Raw genomic sequence first — 20,743 nt, 5'->3', positions numbered from 1 at the left:
TAGCTAATGTGAGATAAAGGTCATAGGCCCCTTTTTGGTATTGCCTGTCACCCCTACCTCCTGTTCTGTCACTCAATCAACTGTCCTGGTGAAAGCAAAGGGCCAGAAGATTTCATTTTATATCATGGGAGGAAGCTAATGCTTTAGTCAGTTATTTTGTCTGTACTATTCAAAATAATCAACCGGCTGCTTTGGCGAACAACTGATCTCTTCCTTAGCTCACCTTATGAGTATCAGCTGAAATGCTGGTCACACCTTTCACCCGGAAATCAAATGGCTGCTCCAGTGGGTATCCTGCTTTCTCCATAAAGACAATGAGGAAGCCTCCCAGACAAGCATCTACATGAAGAGGTATTTTGTATTTGACAGCCAGCTATTTTAAAAAAAACCAAACCATAAGAGAAGTTCATTTGTAGCACTATAACAAAAACTTTGCAGGACATGGGTGGAAAGGTGGGCTCTGAACAACAGGCTATTTTGTTCTGTGTTTCACATGTTTTTAAAAAACTGGCTACTTCTGACGTTATTAATAAAGCTCACCTTGAAAATGTATTTTAGCCTTCAAAATAATTAATCTACACGCATGACCTCAAACTCACTGCAAAATCAAGTAGGAAATGAGTAGAGCTCTGATTTAGGTGCCTCTGAAGAGGGGAAAAGGTCGGGCTTCAGTAACTAGGGAGCAGGGAGGATGGCTGTGGGGCAGCATGCTGAATCCCACCCTCCTCTGCCATGTTCCTAAGTGTAGAGTCTTCTGATCTGAATCTAAATGTCAGTACTATTTCAGAATAATCCCATTTAAACCAAGGCCTCTTCCTTGTATTGTCCCTCCCCCAGAGTAAAAACTCATGACTTTGAGAGGCTCCACACAGGGCCACAGGCTGAAGAGAGCTCTTCATCACTATTTCATTTCAACCCTAAAATCAAAGTCGCTTCTCTTTACCAAGTACCACAGCCTGAAATTCCATTTTAAAGTCTCAATTTGGTTGCCAGAAGTAGCGCATGTCACCCATGTCTCCCATGTACCTTGGCCACTTCAGGGACAGGATCGATCACACCATGAGGAAACTGGGGGGTAGAACAGACGAGCATGGCAGTGTTCTTGGAGATAGCTCTTCTCATTGCCTAGATATTTAAGGTTTATAGGAAAATGAGAATCCTTATCAGAATTACTCTTCCCTTCTCCTGCCAAGAGCAAGCAACCTGGGCCACCAGCTTAAGAGTTCCAGTTCCTCTAGTGCCATTTCCTTCACCTCTCCAACCTAGCAGAAGACTGCCTCCCCACCGTGGAGGCAGAATACAAACAAGTCCAGTTGGAGCCACTCAGGTAAATAGTCTGGGAGCACAGTGTAAGAACAGTAAAATCACAATGGGGGTAAAAAGAATGAATACTGGGCTGAAAGGCAAAAGAGCCAAATGTGAGTCCCAGCCCCACAACCTACAGGCAGTGAAATCCTGAGTAAGTCACTTAACTTCAGCCGGTCTGTTTCCTCTTCTGTGAGCTGCAATAATACTAATAGCCTCGATGACCTCCCCAGACTGTCAAAAGGCCCTCAGGTGATTCTGATAGCACTCAAAAAACTAGAAAATTCTTCTACACAATTACAAGGCATAAAAATAATTACTATTGTAAAGACTGTGGCAATAATTCAAGCTAATCAAAACCACTGTGAGAGTCTTGGGGAAAGTTAGTCCATTCTCATTGTATAAATAGAGAAAATAAAATTATAGTTTTGAAAGCAAAACCCAGGTCTTTAAAGGCCCAGATTAGGGACTAGCTCATGTCCCTATTAAAATCCATTAATCTATGAAAAGACTGAGGTTGCAATCACCCACCACTAGTGACTGTTTTCAGTATCCTGGCTGCCACAATTAAAGGTCTTTAGAGCCTGAGAATGACCCTGGGAAAAGCCCGTCACTTTGAGGCACTTCCTGCTTCTCACAGCCCAAGAGAGAGAACAGTCTCTGTGAAGGAACTCACCCGAACATCCACCTCCATCATTTTGTTCACTGGAACTCGAACAATTCTCATCCCAAAATAATTGGCTGCTTTATCAAATGCAGCGTGGACAGTTTGGGGGGCCACACTAAAGGACAGGAAGAACAATAAAATTCAGACTAAAACAGGATTTAAGAAAAAATACTGTGAGCAACTAACTTAAATCACCAGGAATAAACTAATGATTTTTTTTCCCTCAAATTTATTTAAAGTGTCTATATTGTTTTACTTTTCTTTATAAGCAGAATCAAAAAAGAGGTTAACTGATTTTCCATAGAAACCTTCAGCCTGCTACTTAGGAAATCATTCTGACAACATGAAGAAGAACTTGGAAGTATGCACACATCAAGAGATCCAAAGGGTAAATTATTAAGGGACAGAAAACTTGGATCAGCTCAATATAAGGTAGTAGAGCTTTCTAACAGTTGACTATGCAAAGATGGGAACCTCCATGGGAAGCGAGCTCCCTGACATGATACATGTTCAAGCAGAAAATGTATAGCTTGGCAGGGATGTTAAAACTGCAGTCAAACATCTGATCAATGGTCCCTTCCCTCAATTATTCCACTCATAGTTATTCGGTTCCCTGAAAGGTTAAAAAAAAATCTCTAGTACCCAAGCACCAAAGATTTATGTATGAAGTTTTGCAGGCTGATTTATTCTCTGTAGATTAAGAATGAATCATAGCATGAGACCACATGCAACAAAACTCCTTAGTCACTGACACTTGTGACTAAAAGATGTAGCATAAACATACTACACAAGGAGAGGGACTAGAGAACAAAATGAAACCAACCATCAAATTATGCCCATGGGGTGGCAATATCAAAAAGATGCTCTAATTTTCCCCCAAAAAAACAGCCTTGGGCTGAAATTTTCCTAGGGAGCACCCACGGCTGACCTATTATTATTAACTTCCACGAAGCTAAGACAGGAGTTTTGTTGCATGTGGTCTCATGCTATGATTCATACTTAAGCTACAGAGAACAAATCAGCCTGAAAAACTTTATACATAAATTTTTGGTGATTGGGTACTAGAGATTTTTTTTTAACCTTTCAGTCTACTAATAATTAATACTAAATATCACAGGATTCAAAGATGTAGTTCCCTAATGCTGTCACCTCTTAAAAAAAGGATCTTATTCTTGCCTGGAGAATATACCACTTACAAACTAGAAAGGGAACTTTAACTGGCTGGACCATTTTGAATTTTGCTGAATGTGAAAAGGTAAGGGTTAAGGAGGCAGGACAGGGGAAAGAGGACTGGAAAATAGTTGGTCAGGCTCAGTTTCATACAGCAGTACTACAGACAGACAAATCAGAGGGAAAGGGGTAAGGATACATACATTTCTGGATTTCTGATTCCCTTTTCTAAGGCCATATCCCGATACGCTTTGCAAGCCATCAGTATGCTTTCTGTCCCCCCAGAAGTCACCTATAATAAAGAAGAGATGCCATCTGTGGAAGGAGCCAGGGACAGGTATCAGCAAGCACTTTCTGCCCTGATCTTGAAGATGTTTGATGCTGTAATAGATAAGGTCTTGGATGGGTACTTCCAGGCAGATGCTATTATGTATTCCAGGAGGAAAAACTGGCTTTATTGGCTACATCCAAAATTGGTTCAAGGAAAGGGTAGAAAAATATTAAATAACAATAAGCAGAAGCTATTTTTCCAGCTCAGCACTGTCTGGGTAAATGCACACTTGCTCAGACCCCACCTTTGTACAGTCCATTTACATCTAAGTCTTAGTGCATTTGCAGACAGAATATGGCATTTTACTCCATTCAGAAGCATCAGAATTACTGGCTTTGATTTAAACTGTCAATACCCTTTAAAAAAATATGAAAATGTAAAGTTAACCACAATTCATTAGAAGATCAAAAAGGGACATTCAGACATTCCAAAGTGAACTGATGGTTTTGAAAAGTTTAAAAGGCAGAAAAGCAAGAGCCTCTACTTAAAGTTTATCTTGCTTATCTGAAATCAAAACAAAAATCCTAGTATGTTTTTAAATCAAGGAAAATGTTTTCCTGAAACTAAGCCTAGCCTCTCCGATACAGGCTCATTTCTTTACCAGAGTTCAAACAAAATGATTCATCCTATTTTCCTCACTGGACTGTAAATGCATGAGGTTGGGGACCAATCTGGTCATCACAATATTCCTAGCACCCAGCACAGTAGCTGACACTTAATCACTCCACTGACTTGATGCCTGCCTTGCTGCTCAGTAAACCACAACCAACATGGGCAGGTCATGCTCATCTGGCTATCTCTGATAATGTCTGGGAGAATGAATAATTTCAAAACAAACAAAAAGCCACAGCTCTGACTACATGGACAGTTTTTTAGCTTTTCCATCTCTGAAGATTCATACAGTCTTAGAGAGCAGCTAGGTTTTCATTTTACAGGTGAGAAAGCTGAGCCCCTGAGAGATTAAAGCAATTTACCCTATGTTGTACATTAGCATCTGTTGTTAACAAGTAAAAACTTGTTTACATTTGCATATTTAATGTGGCTTAATATGAGATGGAATGAGAGGGGGTGATTACTGAAACTACCCCAAATAATTCCCACATATAGGACAAAAGAACCTTTGAATACAAAAATCCCAGTGGTCAGGAGATATATGGAAGATAAGCTGAGAAAAGTTTGTCATTTTTTTGACTTGCGAAATCTTGAAACATGTGACTGCCATCCACAAAGCAATGCCTTTAACTTGGGCACTGGATACTTGCTTTGCAAGTCTCTGCATTTCTAAGCTAGTGAAGATGAAGTGCTCACAGTTGAGGTCAGCTCTGCAAATCAGCAGCATGGCCTGCAGTCTGGCATCAAACCTCAGAATGTCACATGAGGAGCCAAACCAGTTGTGAAGAAAATCGAGGAAGTCCTAGCAATGCCCACTCTGCAGTGTATCAGTCTCTCAATAAGGTCAGGCAATGACCTAAGCAAAAAAATTTCCCAAACCCCTAGTCTCCCATGTCACATGTCCTATTTTTAGTCCAACAATTTAATGAAATCTACAAATACAGTGTACTTCTGTGAAAGCAGGAACACCTAAATTCTACTTCTAATTTTATTTCGGACTGCAAATTCTCTTTTTAAATATATTGCTACTCACCCACATCTTTCCATCCCCTAAAGAAATTTACCCAAAGAAAAACAAAAAATAGTTAAGTAAGAAGATCGAGGCCTCAAAACCTACTTGTTATGTTATTCAATTTCTTTCACCTTTTATAAAAACCCTCACTATAATATGTGACATGTATTTCAGAAAACAAGAGTAGAACATACCTACTTGGACAATTTTCTTTTAGAGGCTGTTTGGACCTGATGACCTTTGCAAAAGCCAAGAATACGTGACATGGCAATCTAGTGCCTTGTAATGTATGAAGCTGCCTCTCATCTACTATCACTAAGGCAAATGAAGTTAAAGAGAGGAAAAAATAGTTTAAAGTGAAAGAACAAAGAACAAGAGTTTGAGATCTTAGTTGGGAATAGTCTAAAGACTGTCATTTGGCTTTGTCACTTTCTTGCTTTGCACCTCTGAACGTTTTCTTCACAAAAGCAGCTCACCAAGAGAGGGGAAGGGGGGTGGGAGTGAGAAGAGGGAAAATGGGAGAGAGAGGGGGAAGGAGGGAGAAAGAGAGAGAGAAAGGGGAGGAATTCAAATAATCCTAGAGCTAATCAGTTTATCTTGAAAAAGTCTATCAGAAGAGACTGGGGATCTTAGACTCCATCCTTCTCCCGATTCCTGACATATCCACTAAAAAAACCACAATGGGAGAGACATGATTTAACTGTAGCAAAGTAAAACACTTAGGGTTAGACTGTTAGATTAAGATGGAAGACTGAAACTATTCCATAGATTTTTTCTCCTCCAATACCAGAAAGGAGGAGTGAAAAAAAACAAATTAATTAAAACCAGCAATAACAAAAACCAAACAAAGAAAGAGAGATCATCTAATGCAGTAAACTTCAAATACTGGCAATCAAAAAAAAAAGAAAAGAAAAGAAAGGAAGAAAGAAAGAAACAGAAGCTTCTGAAACACAGAAGAGAGGTACAGCAAAATGTAGCTCCTAATCCCTCCTCAAAGTCCTGGCAATTATAGTGGTATGTCAGCCAAATGCTAAGAATTTTCATTAATACCTCTCAAATTTTCAGAGAAGCAAGCAGAGTGGTCTTCCTTGTCTGCTTCCTCTTCTGATCAATGAGTAACAGAAATGGTTGCTAGGGAGAAGCAAGCTGAAACTGGGGAGAAAGAACATGAGGACTGATTCCTTAACATGAAGGCTTCAGGGCTACAGGATGAATGAAAGAAATAACCAAAGCCTGAAGGGGCTGTCCGTATGGGAATGGCATCCACCCAGCCAGAAAGAGTGAATTTGGTAGATAATTTTTAACAAATCTCAGAAAAACACAGACCCAGATATTCTAATAGTGACAGAACAAAGCCTTGGCCCTTAACCAAATGGTGTCAGAAAGAAGTGGCCCACAGTACATCAGAATAAACAGAACTTCTAGAAAGAGCCACCCAAGGATGGGTAAGATGAAGAAAATGGCACAGCAACTATGAAAACATACTAACAGCAAAAAATAAGTAGCATGTAGCATGCAAAATAAAAGCCCAATTCAGAAGGAAAAATCCAAGGAACAGAATGAAATTCCTAACTATTTCTTGCTATAGGACAATATTATAAGAACATGAATTCAAGACAACAAAAAGAGTCGAAAAGAATGAACAAGGAAACAACAGAATGAGATGAAAAGAGAAACTGCAGACCTAAAAAAAAAAAAAGTACCAAATAACACCAATGCAGAACTAATAAATACATTGAGAACAGTAACAGAAGAGAAACTGCTGAGAATAAAAATACTGACTTAGAGGAAAGGTTTGAAATAATTTTAGTGGACCCAAATAAAAAAGACAGAGATTGAAAGATCAAGGCTAGTCCACACCTGGAGAACTGTGTCCATCTGGTCAGCCACAGACAACCAAAAGGCATTCAGAGAAGAATGACTGGAATGGCTGGAAATACCTGAAATCAAATCTTAAAAGGAATAGTGAGTAACTCAGGAAAAAATGCAAGGAAAAGAAAATCCAAGGGGAAAAAAAAAGTTTCAAATACACCAAGATCTGTCACAAGGGAGGGAAAGAAAACAATTATGGGACTTCTGTTCCAAGCAACACAGACTGTATACTCTGAGCAATACTCCTGACTAAAACAACTAAAAAGCTTGATAAAACACGGAAAAAAAAAACTTTTAATCTGCCATTGAGCTAACATAAAAGAAATATACTAAACCACAAAACAAAGCAAAATCAAAAATTCTGTGGGAGAAGTGAGTGCAACCTGAGGGTTATCACCTACCCCTACAGGCCCTGGGCTCCCGCTCTGCCACATGAACAGAATATGGAACCAGGATCAACATTTAGGGCCTGCCCAAGGTAAGAAATCTTATAGAAGATGGCTAAAAAAACTGAGACTATGCCCATGCTCTGAGGTGTAAAAGAAATAAACCACAGTGGCACAGAAGAGGGAAGCAAGAAAAAATTGCTTTTTCAATCCTTTTGCTCAGGTAAAGAAAAGAATCTCTCAAGAATGTATAACAAATAGCCTTTATGCAAGTGTGTGGTCCGAATTCACACTACCTCGGTGGAACAATACCACAGCTGAGAATTTGACTTAAATTTGTTCCACTGTAGTAGCACTCCCCAGCAGCTGGCAAAAGTAATTACAAATCTCTGGAAAAACTTAACTTCAATCAAAGCCTCAAAGAATTCCCATAAGTGTTAAGTTCCCAGGAAAATGAGTTGCTCACAGTATTTAAAATATATGTGCACACAAATATAAGGAAATAAGACACAATGGGTGAAACTGGCAAAAACAACAGACAGTAGATCCAGACGGGTAAGGCCTATGGATACGGGAATGTCAGGCATCGAATATAAAATAACTATGTGGAATATATTTAATAAACAAAGTAGAATATCCAAAATATAAGCCAACGACAGTGACTACAAAGAACAATCAAGCAGATTTAAAATAAAACAAAACAAACCAGAATCCTCAAGAATAAAAATTTAGTAAACTAAATGTAAAAGCCCAGTGGAAGAATTAAACAGTAGATTAGACACAGGTGAAGAGTGAACTACTAAAGCCCTGACCCTATCACCCAGCTCCAAAAGTGATGAACTCATGGCTGATCTCTCATCTATTCCCTCCACCCTGCACTTGTTGCTACAAAGAGTATCAGTTCTAACAGGTATACCTTACAGGCTATATATTTTTCTTCTCTGGCTGCTCTTAACTACCAATTTAGATGCATGTTAGCCCTTCTCACTCTAATCTTCACATCTCTTAACCTCTCTTTCACACCTTCTGTTTTTTTGTCACTCTGGATTGCATACTGGTTAATTTTTTGGATTGGTCTTATTCCATAAACTTGACTTTGGAACCACATAAATATTTCACATACTTATAAAACAAACCAGGGGTATCTGGAGAAATGGCTGATTCCAGGTCTAGAAACACACAAGATGAACCTGAATTATTTTGTCACACCAGAAAGTAAGGAAGCTTTCAAAGACTACTAGGATCATGCAAGAGGACCCAGGAGCCAAAATCAATTAATAAAAAATAATCATATTATCTGTGCAATAAAATATTTGTAATAAACTCTTCTACTTTAAGCTAAAAAGAGAAGGCTATTGGATGCCACTTGCATATACTTACAGATCCACAGGAATCTGGTCCTCCATTGAAAAGCGAACAAGCTATCCTCACAATTTCTGCCTCTATTTTACGCAGACCTGGGAAGATTTCTGGATGCAGTGGATTACTCCATGCAAAATCTCCATAAGCCTGCAAACAAATGCAAGCAGATATGAAGTGAAAGGCTATTACAGTGTATAGGACAAAGAATCATGCACTAAACAGAAGTTTCTAGGTGTCAGGCATGTCACTAGGAACTGGAAAAAAGGCTAAGAGAGGTGTTTCCCAAACTAAAGAAGCTTACAGTATAGTGGAAAGACAGGCAGGCATATGAATTATTTTAGAGTGTAGTAAGAGACGAAGTATATATGAAGTTAAAAACACACTTGACTAACAAACCCAGTTTGAAGACTTAGCTTTGCCTATTACCTCCAGCTATGTAATCTTTAGGTCAAACAACCTCTCTGAGGCTCAATTTCCTCATATGCCAAAGCCAGTAATTATGACACCTACCTAATAGGGTTCTCGTGATGATGAAATAACATAACACATGCAAAGCACTTCAGAGACAGTCTAGTGCTATTAAGTGTGATACCAGATTTACATATAGCGCTTAGGGACCCTGAAGAGGGAATAACTAATACCCTGAGTGGTCTGGAGGTGTCTGTCCAGTGGAACCTGGAGAGCTGAATAAGAGTTCATCATTTGGAACAGATGGCATGAAGGAAGGGCAAGGAAAAGAACTTGGTAACAGCATGGCCCATTCAGTAAAGAGAAAAGGCAGGAGTTAGTATTTCTGTGGGAAAGTAACAGGAGTGGCTTAAAAAAAAAAATAGGTGGGAGTTGACTCATGAAGGGACGTTTATTCTCTGCTACATTAAAAGCTTGGATTTTATCCTGTAGATAACAGGAAGTCACTGAAAGACGTCAAGCACAGGAAGTAAGAAGACATCATTACATCAAAATATAGCTAAACAAAACTAGTAATACTTAGTAAGGTGTGAGCAGTTTCATAGTTCTAATAATAAAATAGAGATCTTAGAGTTATTAAGTCCTCCCCACACACAATTTTATGTAAAAAGTGGATTTCAAAAATAAATTTGATTAGAAATGGAAAAAGTTAAAAGCAATTCTGAAGTCAACAAAGAATGAGAATTATTGGAATTAGAAATAAGACTGCTCATCTCAGATAATCTCATTTGAGACTCAGGTAATATAGGAAATTATAACCAAGTCTCCATACCTACCATACCTTTTCATATCGAACATAAACTGTCTTATCATTAATAATCTCAAATGATGGGACTACCTTCCCTAGTAATCTGCCCCTCTCTACAGTTGTCTATAAAGCCTGAAAACATAAATATTATTTTACTTTTTTACAGATTGAAGATGTCTTTGACAACATTATATAAGTTTGCCTGTGTTTGGGTAAAGACAAAAAATTTCTAAACTTCTGTGGTTTTATTTTAACAATAAGCTTTCCTTAAGTAATTTTTTTTTTTAAATTATGGAATGTAAGGAGAAAATATGAGGCAGCATAAACTGGCCTGGACCATACACACTCTTAGGTTAAACAGTGCCCTTCAAACACTCCTAGTACTCAACACGCACCTTCACGAGGAGTTCGGTGAGCTTCTCCTCCCCACTGTACACGGTCCCCGAGGCTCTCCCATCTTGCCAACAGGTATCTGCAGAGTAAATTAAGTTCAACTGGGTAAGTAAACAGGAAACTTTGGGAAGACAGGTCCAAATAAAGAAGAAACAGGGTACAAAAGGAAAAAAAAAAAAGTTTGAGTGGAAACCTAATGGAATTCTTAAATTAATAATGGGAAGAATTTCAAAAAAGAGCCACCACATCAAAATAAAGGTTAAAAAGATCAACTATTGTCAACCAACAGTGTAAAAAAGATATTAACAACATCTAGGTACAATATAGACGCTCCAATCTTAGGCTGTCTTCATCCCTAACTGTCTTCTGACAACAGAAAAATCTTCCTTTGTCCATGCTTATTTTCTGTTCTCTGTTTGGGTTAGCCTGACCTTTCTCTGCAATAGCTTCCTTCTTCTCTCCCTTACTACCCAGTCAAAGGAAGCATGGGAACTGTTAAGAGCAGAGTTGGCAGAAAAAAGGCATGACAAAAGTTCAGAATTACGGTATATGATCATTACAGTAGGCACTGGGAAACTGAATCTAAGACTAGACAAACCCTGATGAGAAACGAACAATCAGCATCCTGACCTCAGGGGCCCCTCCCTTCAGACAAGCCTGGAAACCCACCCAGAATTAGCTACCTGATTCTAGTAGCATTATGTTGCAGCACTCAAAGCTCAGGAGAAAGGATCCTGACAAAAAAATAAAGACTCCCCACTTCCCATCTGAGGTACTCCCCCAGAGACTTTCTAAGTTCTACCAACAGATCTGTTGATGTGGCTGTCTTGGGCCCTTTTGCTACAACATAGCTGTGCCCTACTGAAAATGGACAATGGGAAAGCTATTACAGAAACACACCAAATGAAAACCACATCACCAAGGGCTCTCTGAAGCAAAGATCCCCAGCCGTCTAACAAGACAGCGGATGACTGAGTAGTAAACATATAGACAAACCTCTCATTCTCATAGCAATCTACCAAGCTCTGTCTTACTAACAGTTTAATTTCCACTCTTTTCTTAGAGGACACTGCTCTGTATCATGCACATCTTCAGACCAGTGGTTACCAGTCTTTCAAAAACAGGATACCTGGTTTCATTTCCTATTCTTTTACTGGTGCTAAAAGCATGGCAACTGATAGTGACTTAAAATTGAAGGGAATAAAATATGGTGGCAGCAACCTGCTTTACATCATGAATAGCTAAACTAAATCTAATTTTGTACCATCCAATGTCAAGAACTCAATCCATGTCAATTAAAAATTGTTAAATGTATTTTATCTAATTGCAATATGGTATCCTAGATTGGATACCAGAACAGAAAAAAGGACATTAGTGGAAAACCTGGGGACATACAAATAGAATTGGTATTTTACTTAATAATACTGTACCAATCTTAAATTCTAGTTTTGATAAATGTACCATGGTTATAAAAAATGTTAACATCAGGGGAAAATGGGTGAAGGGCAAATGGAACTCCACCTAGGACCTTTGCAACTTTTCTGTAAATCTAAAATTATCTCAAACTAAACAGTTTATTTTAAAAAATTATTTGTAATATGATCTTCATCTATAATACACATGCATATGTTTGTGTTAATAATAATAGTATTAAGAATAGTTAACATTTATTGAGCAGGTATTGTAAGACATTTATGTGTATGATCTCATTTAACCCCCACAATTATTCTTTAGCATAAGTACTATTATTATTATCTCCATTGTAGAGATGGGGAAACTGGGGCACAGAGAAGCTAAGTATCTCACCCAAGGTCATACTTTCAGTAGCACAACCAAAATGTGAAGCCAGGATGATTTGTACCCTTTAACATTAAGCTATCTGATGGATTTATCCTTCCCACAGGAGTTCATGGATATACGTATGTGTGTGTATTAACAGTCTGTGTGTGTGTACGTTTGTATGTATGTGTATATGTCTATATATACACACATATAATTATATATACATACACATATACATAGCTCATCTGTGCTTGGCTTTTGATGAGGGAATAAGACATTTTATTTTCTCTGTTGCTTTTATACAGGTTTCACAATTTCTACAATGGATCTGTTTTTCATTTCTATTACATATACTCTCTTTTTTTAAAACACAAATATCAATTTTATCCATGCTTACAAAAGGAAATGGGAACAAGTGCCACTGTCCCTAAGGTCTACTTACTTTATGGATGAAGGATGAATCTTAATATAATTTTTAGAATATTAAATTCAGTCTTTGAAATAGAGTGGGCCCTCCTGAACCCACAAGTACCAGGGAAGAGCTATTCTTAATCACTGCAAGCATGAAAACATGACAAAATCAGCCATTTTAAGGAAGTAGATGATCATGCAATCATACCAATTGAGCTGTATTCCTTGAGCTTCTCCAGAACTGCAGACGAGCTCAGACCTTGGGATGGCAGAGCTTTCACATATTCTTTGTCCACTTTCAGGTATGACAAGTTCTTACTAACATCATCCTTGACCTTGCTGAGTTTCTCTTGGATCTTGAAAGGTAAGAAACACAAAGTTATCACAAGTGAATGGAAAAGGAAAAGGACAGGACAGAGAGTAGAAGAACCAGTTAGGACATCAAGTCAACTGCTCAAAGTCAGCAATATTGCTATAGAACTAGGATGCATTTTCTCTTCAAGAGCTGTGGTGATATTTTGCCTATTCAGCTGTTTTCTGGGATGTGCAACAACCTCTTAAAAGTTTGAAAAGCCAACTTTCTCTGTCACAGTCAAAGATGCACTCAACTTCCCTGCACCCATTCTCTCTGCCATATCAACATCAGCACTGCTTTAATTGGTTTGCATCTCCTGAAATCAGCACTTCTCTGAGGGTAATATTTGGACCTTGTTCCTGCCGTGGCAGTCACTACAGTGTATATGCTAAACAAAGGTAAAACCAGGAATACTAGCTAGACATCAGGCCAAGCTAAAGCAAAAGGGATTCTGGTCCTTGTAAACGTACTGAGCTCCTTCACTAGAGAGGAACAGAGCACATGAAAAAGGCGGAGGCCCTACACACCTCCCCATGTGCAAGCTCAAGATATTTTAAGAATTGCCAGGAAGACTGCATTATATCCCCTGAAGTTATCAACAGTTTATCGTTTGACCCTAAAACTGCTAGGAGGAACTAAGGTCCTTTCCACTATGTAATTGATCAAACATGATTATGTCTTTTCCATCCTCATAACCACAGCTGTGAGCCATTTTCTTTGGTTCACTCATTTCTTCACTCACTTATTTAAATATTTTTTGAGCAACTACTAAAGGTTAGGCAAACACAATGAACAAACAAATAAAAGTCCTGTCTCACAAAGCTTATTTTTAGCAAGGAAGAGGGAAAATAAATGTCAGGTAATGAATAGAACTGAGGGGGAAAAAAATAGAGCAGGGTAAGGAGGTAGAATGACAAGGCTGCTATTTGTGAAAAGCGATTCTCAGAGGGTAGCTTTTGGAGAGTCTGGCTACCTACGACAATTTGTGTACATCACAGTGAAATGTTTTCAGCGATATATTTGTTAAAGTGTGATGCCCAAGATCTCACTCCAAACTATTTAGATTTTCTCATCTCTAGTCCTGGGTGAACAGAATACAAAAGGATTCCTTAGATGTGCCGCTCAATGAAACTACAGGGAAGGCCACTCCTTTAAAACAATTATGCCTATACCCATCCACCAGGTCTGGGTGGGAGGAGCATCACACTCTTGGGCCATGCCAGGGCTGACTATGGACATGGAGATATGTTTAAAGTTGAGAACCAAGCATTAGGCTGCATAAATGTGGTGACTAAGGAATAGGAACAAACAGAGAAAACTGATCTTCCATGCACAGACTGTGCTGTTGTACTAAAATAAAATTATACAGAGAAAAATGATATTGAGATATATTAGAAAGAGAGGCATTGTATTGCCCTACCCCATCCTTGCCACAGAGTCTCATTCATATCACCCAATTTTAATTTATTCACAGCATTTTTCAAAATGAAATCTTTATATATTTGTTTGTTTATTTTCTGCTTTTCCTTTTATACATAAGTTCAAGAAGGACCCCCAGTGCTGAGAGCAGTACCTGACACATAGCAGATGCTCAATAAACACATGAATGAGTGAGTTTAATTGAAGGAATGAATCAGACATACACACAGAACAAATAACTTGGCTCTCAGCCTTAGAATCTGCTTCTGAAAAATGAAGGGTGATTAGACAGTCTCTAAGAACCTTCCAATTCTGTTATTTTAGAAATTTAATAGTGGGTTCTGGAAACTTAGCATTTATATTTGGCTCAAAATCTGCAGACTGAAGGAAGAAATGAGAGGGATAGGGCAGAAAAAATACAGACAGAGAATGATAAGGGGAAATTCCATTATCCTTTGTGATATTATCCTTTGTGACACAGTCAGTCCTCTATACCATCTTCTCTGCCCTCTATCCTGTACCCTATGAGGACTAAAGTAAATTTACTTTTAGGGTTCAGTATGATTTAGGGAGCAAATAGAAGTCTATCCCACTGCAATTCTTCTTCCCTACCCCCTTCCAATTCCCTACAGGAAATTAACCTGAAAACACATATTTCTGGGAGAATTATTAGCACAGCGGTCTGAACGGATTTCATTCAAAGGCTAGATAATTGCCATCTTTTTTGGTTTAGCCAGGAAAGGGAAAAGGCATGTGGAAGCCAAAAGGGAAAGAAAGCTTAAAGTTACAAGTGAGGCTGGGAAAGGCCAAAAAAAGTTGAGGGGAGGACAGGATTCTGGGGAGATGTAGATACCATAGACCCATATGCCTTCTTTAGAGATTAAAAAGAGTCTGCCCTGTTTGTCTTTATCTGTGATAAAGAACCCGTGATGAGGGTACAAAGGTGACTATCTTATCCTTAGCATGGGTGGAGTAGAGGGGACATAGTGAAGCAAACATACTAGAGATAGGTGCAAAGAGCAAGAGAACAGCTCTGCTATCTCTTTTAAGTACCTAAACCTGAGCTGGCAAACTACAGCCCGGGAGCCAAGTCAGGCCTACAGCCTGTTTTTGTAAAGTTTCGATGGAACATGCCCAGGCTCATTTGCTTACATGATGTCCTATGTCTGCTCTCCCTCTAAAAAAGACAGAGTTGAGTTGCTACAGTGACAATATGGCCTACGAAACCTAAAATATTTCATATCTAGCCCTTTACAGAAAAAGTATGCCAAACCCTGATCTAAACAATGTAAGCACCCAATCCCTGGACAAATATCCAAATTCAGCCCAGCCAAATACTGCTCCAAAGCACCATTTTCCTTCTGCCAGATTTTTTAATTTCAAATCCTTCTTCCTTAACAGACTTCTCATCTCTCCTTTGGTCAAGTATGTTGGAGAAAAGATTAAGTCAGAGCTTCTCAACCTTGGCACTTTTAACATTTTGACCCAAATAGTTCTCTCTTGTAGGGTGCTGTCTGTGCACCACAGGACATCGGACAACATCCCCGGCCTCTATCCACTAAATGCCAGCAGTCCCCCAGCCCCAGATGTGATAACCAAAAAGGTCTCCAAAGATTGCCAAATGTCCCCTGGAAGAGGGGGACAAAAGTTACTCCACTCCCTTGAGAATTCTGGGTTAAGGAAACAGAAAGAAAGCAGTAATTGTTCACGGGGGAGGGAAGGATGATCTACACAGATTCCACTTACCTTGCGTTCAATAATAGGTATCTTCCTGGCTAACCTGAAACACTTCTTTTTAAACCTGGACCATAAACCTGAAAGAAACAAATGGTTCTGTTATGCAAATAAGCTTTCTATGGATATAATCTGCTAGTCTTAACATATGACCTATACAATGAATCCAATGCAACCTTACTTGCCTTCTGATAACAAAGGAAGAGTTTCTTTCCTTTTTTAAAGAAACTTTTTTAATTTAATTTTTTGAATTTACTAACATGGTTCAAAAACAAACACGCACACATGGCTTCCTCTCTCATCTATCCATCACCCAGAGCCTACCCCCAGGTAAACACTACATTTATTTCTAGTACACCCTTCCAGAGTTGCTTTATGCCTATACAAGCAACATTAAAGACACATTCTTATTTGTCTCCTTTTTTACACCCAAGGTAGCTGACTTTAGCACAGTACTAGACCTTACTTTTCTACTTAGGAGTATCATCCTGAAGATGCGTGCTTTCTCATTCATTTTTATAACTGCAGAGAATTCAACTATATATATATACCATTATTTATTTTAACCTATCCCCTACTGATGAACACTTAGGATGTTTTCAACATTAGCTATTATAAACCTTGCTGAAATAAACTTGTAACACACATCATACTGCACACATGCAAGTGTTATCTATAGGATAGACACTCAGAAGCAGAATTGCTGGGTCAAAGGATCTACGCATTCTAGAGTTTTTACCTTCCATGTTTCCCAGTGTCCTCTCTCTCCCCCAAACAAAAGACCAACCCGTGCATTTTTTTCAGGAACTACGCTCCAGTCTTGCATCCAACACACATCCTAATAACATTTTCTTGACCTAAAAAGGCTTTCAAAATCATGGACACCATCAAAATCCATTCTGTTAGCATTACATAGGACAAACATGGAATGCTGATCTTGTTACAATCATTATAAACACATGGCATCTAAATAGACTAATAGGCCTTTCTGTGCAGTCACATTCACTGTATCTCATCTGTATCTCACAACAATATTCTGAGGTTGGCACAGAAGGCATCACGTACTATCCGAGGATGACATAAAAGGCAAATGAGGATCAGAGAAGTAATGGCTTGTTCACGGCCACGATCAAATCCGTGATGGAGCTGAGATTTAACTTGAAGTTTCACTGTTCTAGGCCCAGACTCCCAAAATTCTACACTACTTCAAATGAGCAGTCGGAATTTTCCGTTATCCCAAAAGAGTCCATAATGAATCCAGACCTAGCTTTAATCCAAGGCATGAACTATGAACCTTTACTGCCTTTCTAGGAGACCTTATTCCAACTTTACCAGCCCAGATAGAACTCTTTCTTCGCTCAACAAACATAGTGCTTCCCCGCAACACTCTTGGGATTTGTTACATGTTTGCCTTGCATCTTCACTAGTTGTTTTTGCTTAGTCTGGGACCCGTCTTTCCATCTCACCCTACAGTGCCTAGCACTGTAGTCAATACCCTATAAATGTCTGGGACAAAAAACAGGAAACTAAGACACAGACTGAACAATAAGACAAACAGATTGAAACCACTTCTCTGTGGTTACTTTTTTGTTTAAATTTTGGTGTTATTTCATTCCAGTCCTGTGTCCTACACATTGTAATACAAGCTGAGATCTTATTAAATATGTACAATACCATATGCTCTTCTCACTTATAAGTGTACTTCTACATCATTAAAATATGATACTGTATTTTAAATGGCATCATAATAGTCCAAAGGAGTCTACTCTCATGTTGAATATTTAAGTTGCTTATTATTAGACTATTTTTAATAAGGTTAAGGCTAAAAGATTCAGAACCACTTTCATATTTAACAGATAATGTAATTAATGCGGTATAAAGAGGTCTAAAAATCAGCAAACCATGTCGGGCATCCAGAAGTCTAGTAATGGAAAAAAGACTAACTTTATGAAATCTGTGAGACAAATGGTGCAGGGCAAAAAGAAGAGATTACAGGAAGAGAGAAGGAGAAATTAAAAATGAAAAATTCATGTAGTCATGACCTAAAAGGATTACCTCAAAAAGTAAAAGCCCCCAGAGTAGAAAAGTACATTAGAATGTCTTAAGGTAACAAAACAGGAAATACCCGTGGAAGAACAATGCATGGCTCTTTACAAGTTTATAAATCCCTTTCGCATAATCACACCACTCGATCCTCATAATATCCCTATGAGGTGGTAAGAAGGTATTATTATGCCCATTTTATTGTGAGGAAACAGGCTAAGAGAGCTTAAGGGTATTGCTCAAAGTGCCACATCCAGAAACTAAGAGTATTTATTACTTCTCCGCACCACAAAAAAAGGATTCCTACTAATAAACAATGGACAATCCCAATAGTTAAAAGTAAGGGCAAAGGGAAATGTAATAACACCATGAGCTGATAATCACAGAGCAGAATTAAGGAAGAGATAACAACTTAGAAAGCTGCTGACCCTGGTATATACCATCCACCCTCCCATCCTCCTGCCAGCTTTCCCAGTTCTCATCTACCACAGGGTCCACCTTTGTTCCACAGTTACCCTTTCTCCCCCTCAGGCAGGTATGCAGAGTTTGAAGTTCAGCAAAATTCATCATAGTCCAGACTTTAGACTCCTCTAGTGCAATCTACTGAAAATAAGTTGATTGTTCAGCGATACATAGAACACTTCTAATGAGCAAAGGGCTGAAAAGCTGGCAATTCCATCAAAATTATCCCCTATCTCTGGAGGGAAGATTTTACCTGTGTCTAAAATTCAAGTTGGAAGATACAAAACAAAAATGTAATGTGTTTGTGTATGTGTGCATGTATTAAACTATATGAAATTGCCAATATTCAACAGTTTCTGACCTACAAAACTTTATTTTACATGATTCATCCTGATTCAGATATAAAAACAGACATATAAATAAACAGTGGTTATCTCTAGATAGCAAAAATTTTAGTTTCATTCTTATGGCTTTTCTGTATTGTCTAAATTTTCTACAATGAACATTATTGCATATGTAATATGAACAAAAATATGTTTCTTTTTAAAAAAAAATGGCTTAGAGGCCAGTCCATGAAGATTTAGATGTCGCTTTCCTTTAATACACTGCAACCAGTTATTTTCTCATGGACTGCTCACAGGCCGGCATGTTCCTTCTCGAAAACTGAAGGCAGGAGAGTGTCAGGATCTAGGATGGTGGTGCCTCGAGTACCAGGCAAGCAATAGCAAGCTGCACAACTGAAAACAGAAGCGAGCGCCTACCATCAATACAGAGCCATAGCAAAGAAATATAAATCTCAGGGCCTCTAACCTTAGTCTCTTTCACAAATGCACCATCTTAAAAAGAAAAATATTTTTATTGCTCTTTTTTTAGAGTCCCATGGAAAGGGGCACTTCCTCTCGCAGGTTGGTGAGTGCCTCATTCCTCAAATTAAATGCTTCCCGTGAAAGGAATAAGCCTGAGCATGAAGATATGGGTCACATCCATATCCAAACCTTGAGCAGAGGGAGCAGAAACATTCAGTCCTTCTAATTTGTCAGATTTTACGAAAAAATCTTTCAAGGACTAGGAGCAAAAACTGAGAACATGGGTTTTTTTCAAATTGCACTGAACTAAAATTTTTAGACAAGTCAGTCAAGTCTCATTTCCAGTCTAGAAAGCTCTAAACTTGCTTCTTCTTGGCTGTCATGTTTTACAACATTTCCTGCACCTTGAAAAGTTCAACAGCTACCTGGATGGTAAAGAGAATCTGGCTTCTAAGTGGACTTTTCTGAGGAAAGAGAAAGAAAAGCAGAAAAAGTACATAAAAAGAACCTCTTCAAACGGATGCTATCACAGAAGCAAAAAGCTATGGAAATTCGAACAAAGGAGAACTGACAAGTGATTCTCTTCAATGTTACTGGTTTCTTAACTCAAGGATACCACAGAGCAGGGGAAGGAAGCAAGGGTAGCATCACAGAGCAGCCATCACCACTCCTACCATTTGTGTTTAGGTGAAATCAGGCAAAACTTACCAAGCACAGCCTTTATGGGGGAAGTAATTCACAAGGTAACAAGCAAGCAGGTTTCTAGGTGAGCAGGAAAAGGGCTTGCACCTTAGGAGGGATGGAGGATTCACAAGCTGATCACTAACACTTCTCAACCTCTCTGCACTCTGAGAAGCGGTCTCCTGGTTCCCATGTCAGTCTGGCTCCCTGAGTTGCTACCCAGGAAGTTCAATGGACATGGTCCCTGGCATCAGAAGTTCAGCTCCAGGAACTGGTATTCAGCATATGGAGTCCCCAGAGCCCAGCATAGTGCCCATCACAGGCACTCTTCCGACTTCACCTTATCTTTGTTAAAAAGATCGACTGAAAATGAAAGCAATAAACTCCCTTTGGGAACTTCCCTTTGGGAAGACAGTATGTTCTAGGCAAGAAATCAGAATTGAAGAAGGTTTAAGCCACACTTGGAGAGATCTGTGGATTCTTACAATGACTAATTTCTCAGCAGTTTTTATATAAGCTGCAAATCCAAGAAAATCAACATAAACAGCAATTGTATTAAAAAAAGAGTCCCATGGTTTATTAATTTTCTTGGGGTATGGTAGGAACATATTGGAAGCAAAGTAGTTATTTTAGGTTATTTGTTTTCCTTAATCCATTGCTTTGTTTGAAATGTTGTGGGGTTTTTTTGGTTGTTGTTTGCCTGTTTGTTTTTAATTTTTTGATA

General features: G+C 38.6%; 1 protein-coding gene across 1 annotated transcript in view; it reads right to left on the bottom strand.

Moving 5' to 3' along the window:
- The window catches only part of SGPL1 (sphingosine-1-phosphate lyase 1), a 61,124-nt gene that overhangs the window by 7,464 nt on the left and 32,917 nt on the right, over positions 1-20,743 (bottom strand). The window contains exons 4-11 of the mRNA XM_037804295.1: positions 16,040-16,107; positions 12,728-12,875; positions 10,329-10,405; positions 8,736-8,864; positions 3,346-3,434; positions 1,982-2,087; positions 1,027-1,125; positions 224-373 (exon numbers count right to left, since the gene is read on the bottom strand). Of these exons, the coding sequence (XP_037660223.1) occupies positions 224-373; positions 1,027-1,125; positions 1,982-2,087; positions 3,346-3,434; positions 8,736-8,864; positions 10,329-10,405; positions 12,728-12,875; positions 16,040-16,107 (866 nt within the window). The remainder of the gene's footprint in view (positions 1-223; positions 374-1,026; positions 1,126-1,981; positions 2,088-3,345; positions 3,435-8,735; positions 8,865-10,328; positions 10,406-12,727; positions 12,876-16,039; positions 16,108-20,743) is intronic.

This window comes from Choloepus didactylus, chromosome 15, assembly GCF_015220235.1.
Source record: "Choloepus didactylus isolate mChoDid1 chromosome 15, mChoDid1.pri, whole genome shotgun sequence".
Classification (NCBI taxonomy): Eukaryota; Metazoa; Chordata; class Mammalia; order Pilosa; family Megalonychidae; genus Choloepus; species Choloepus didactylus.
This window is presented reverse-complemented; position numbering and strand designations above follow the sequence as displayed.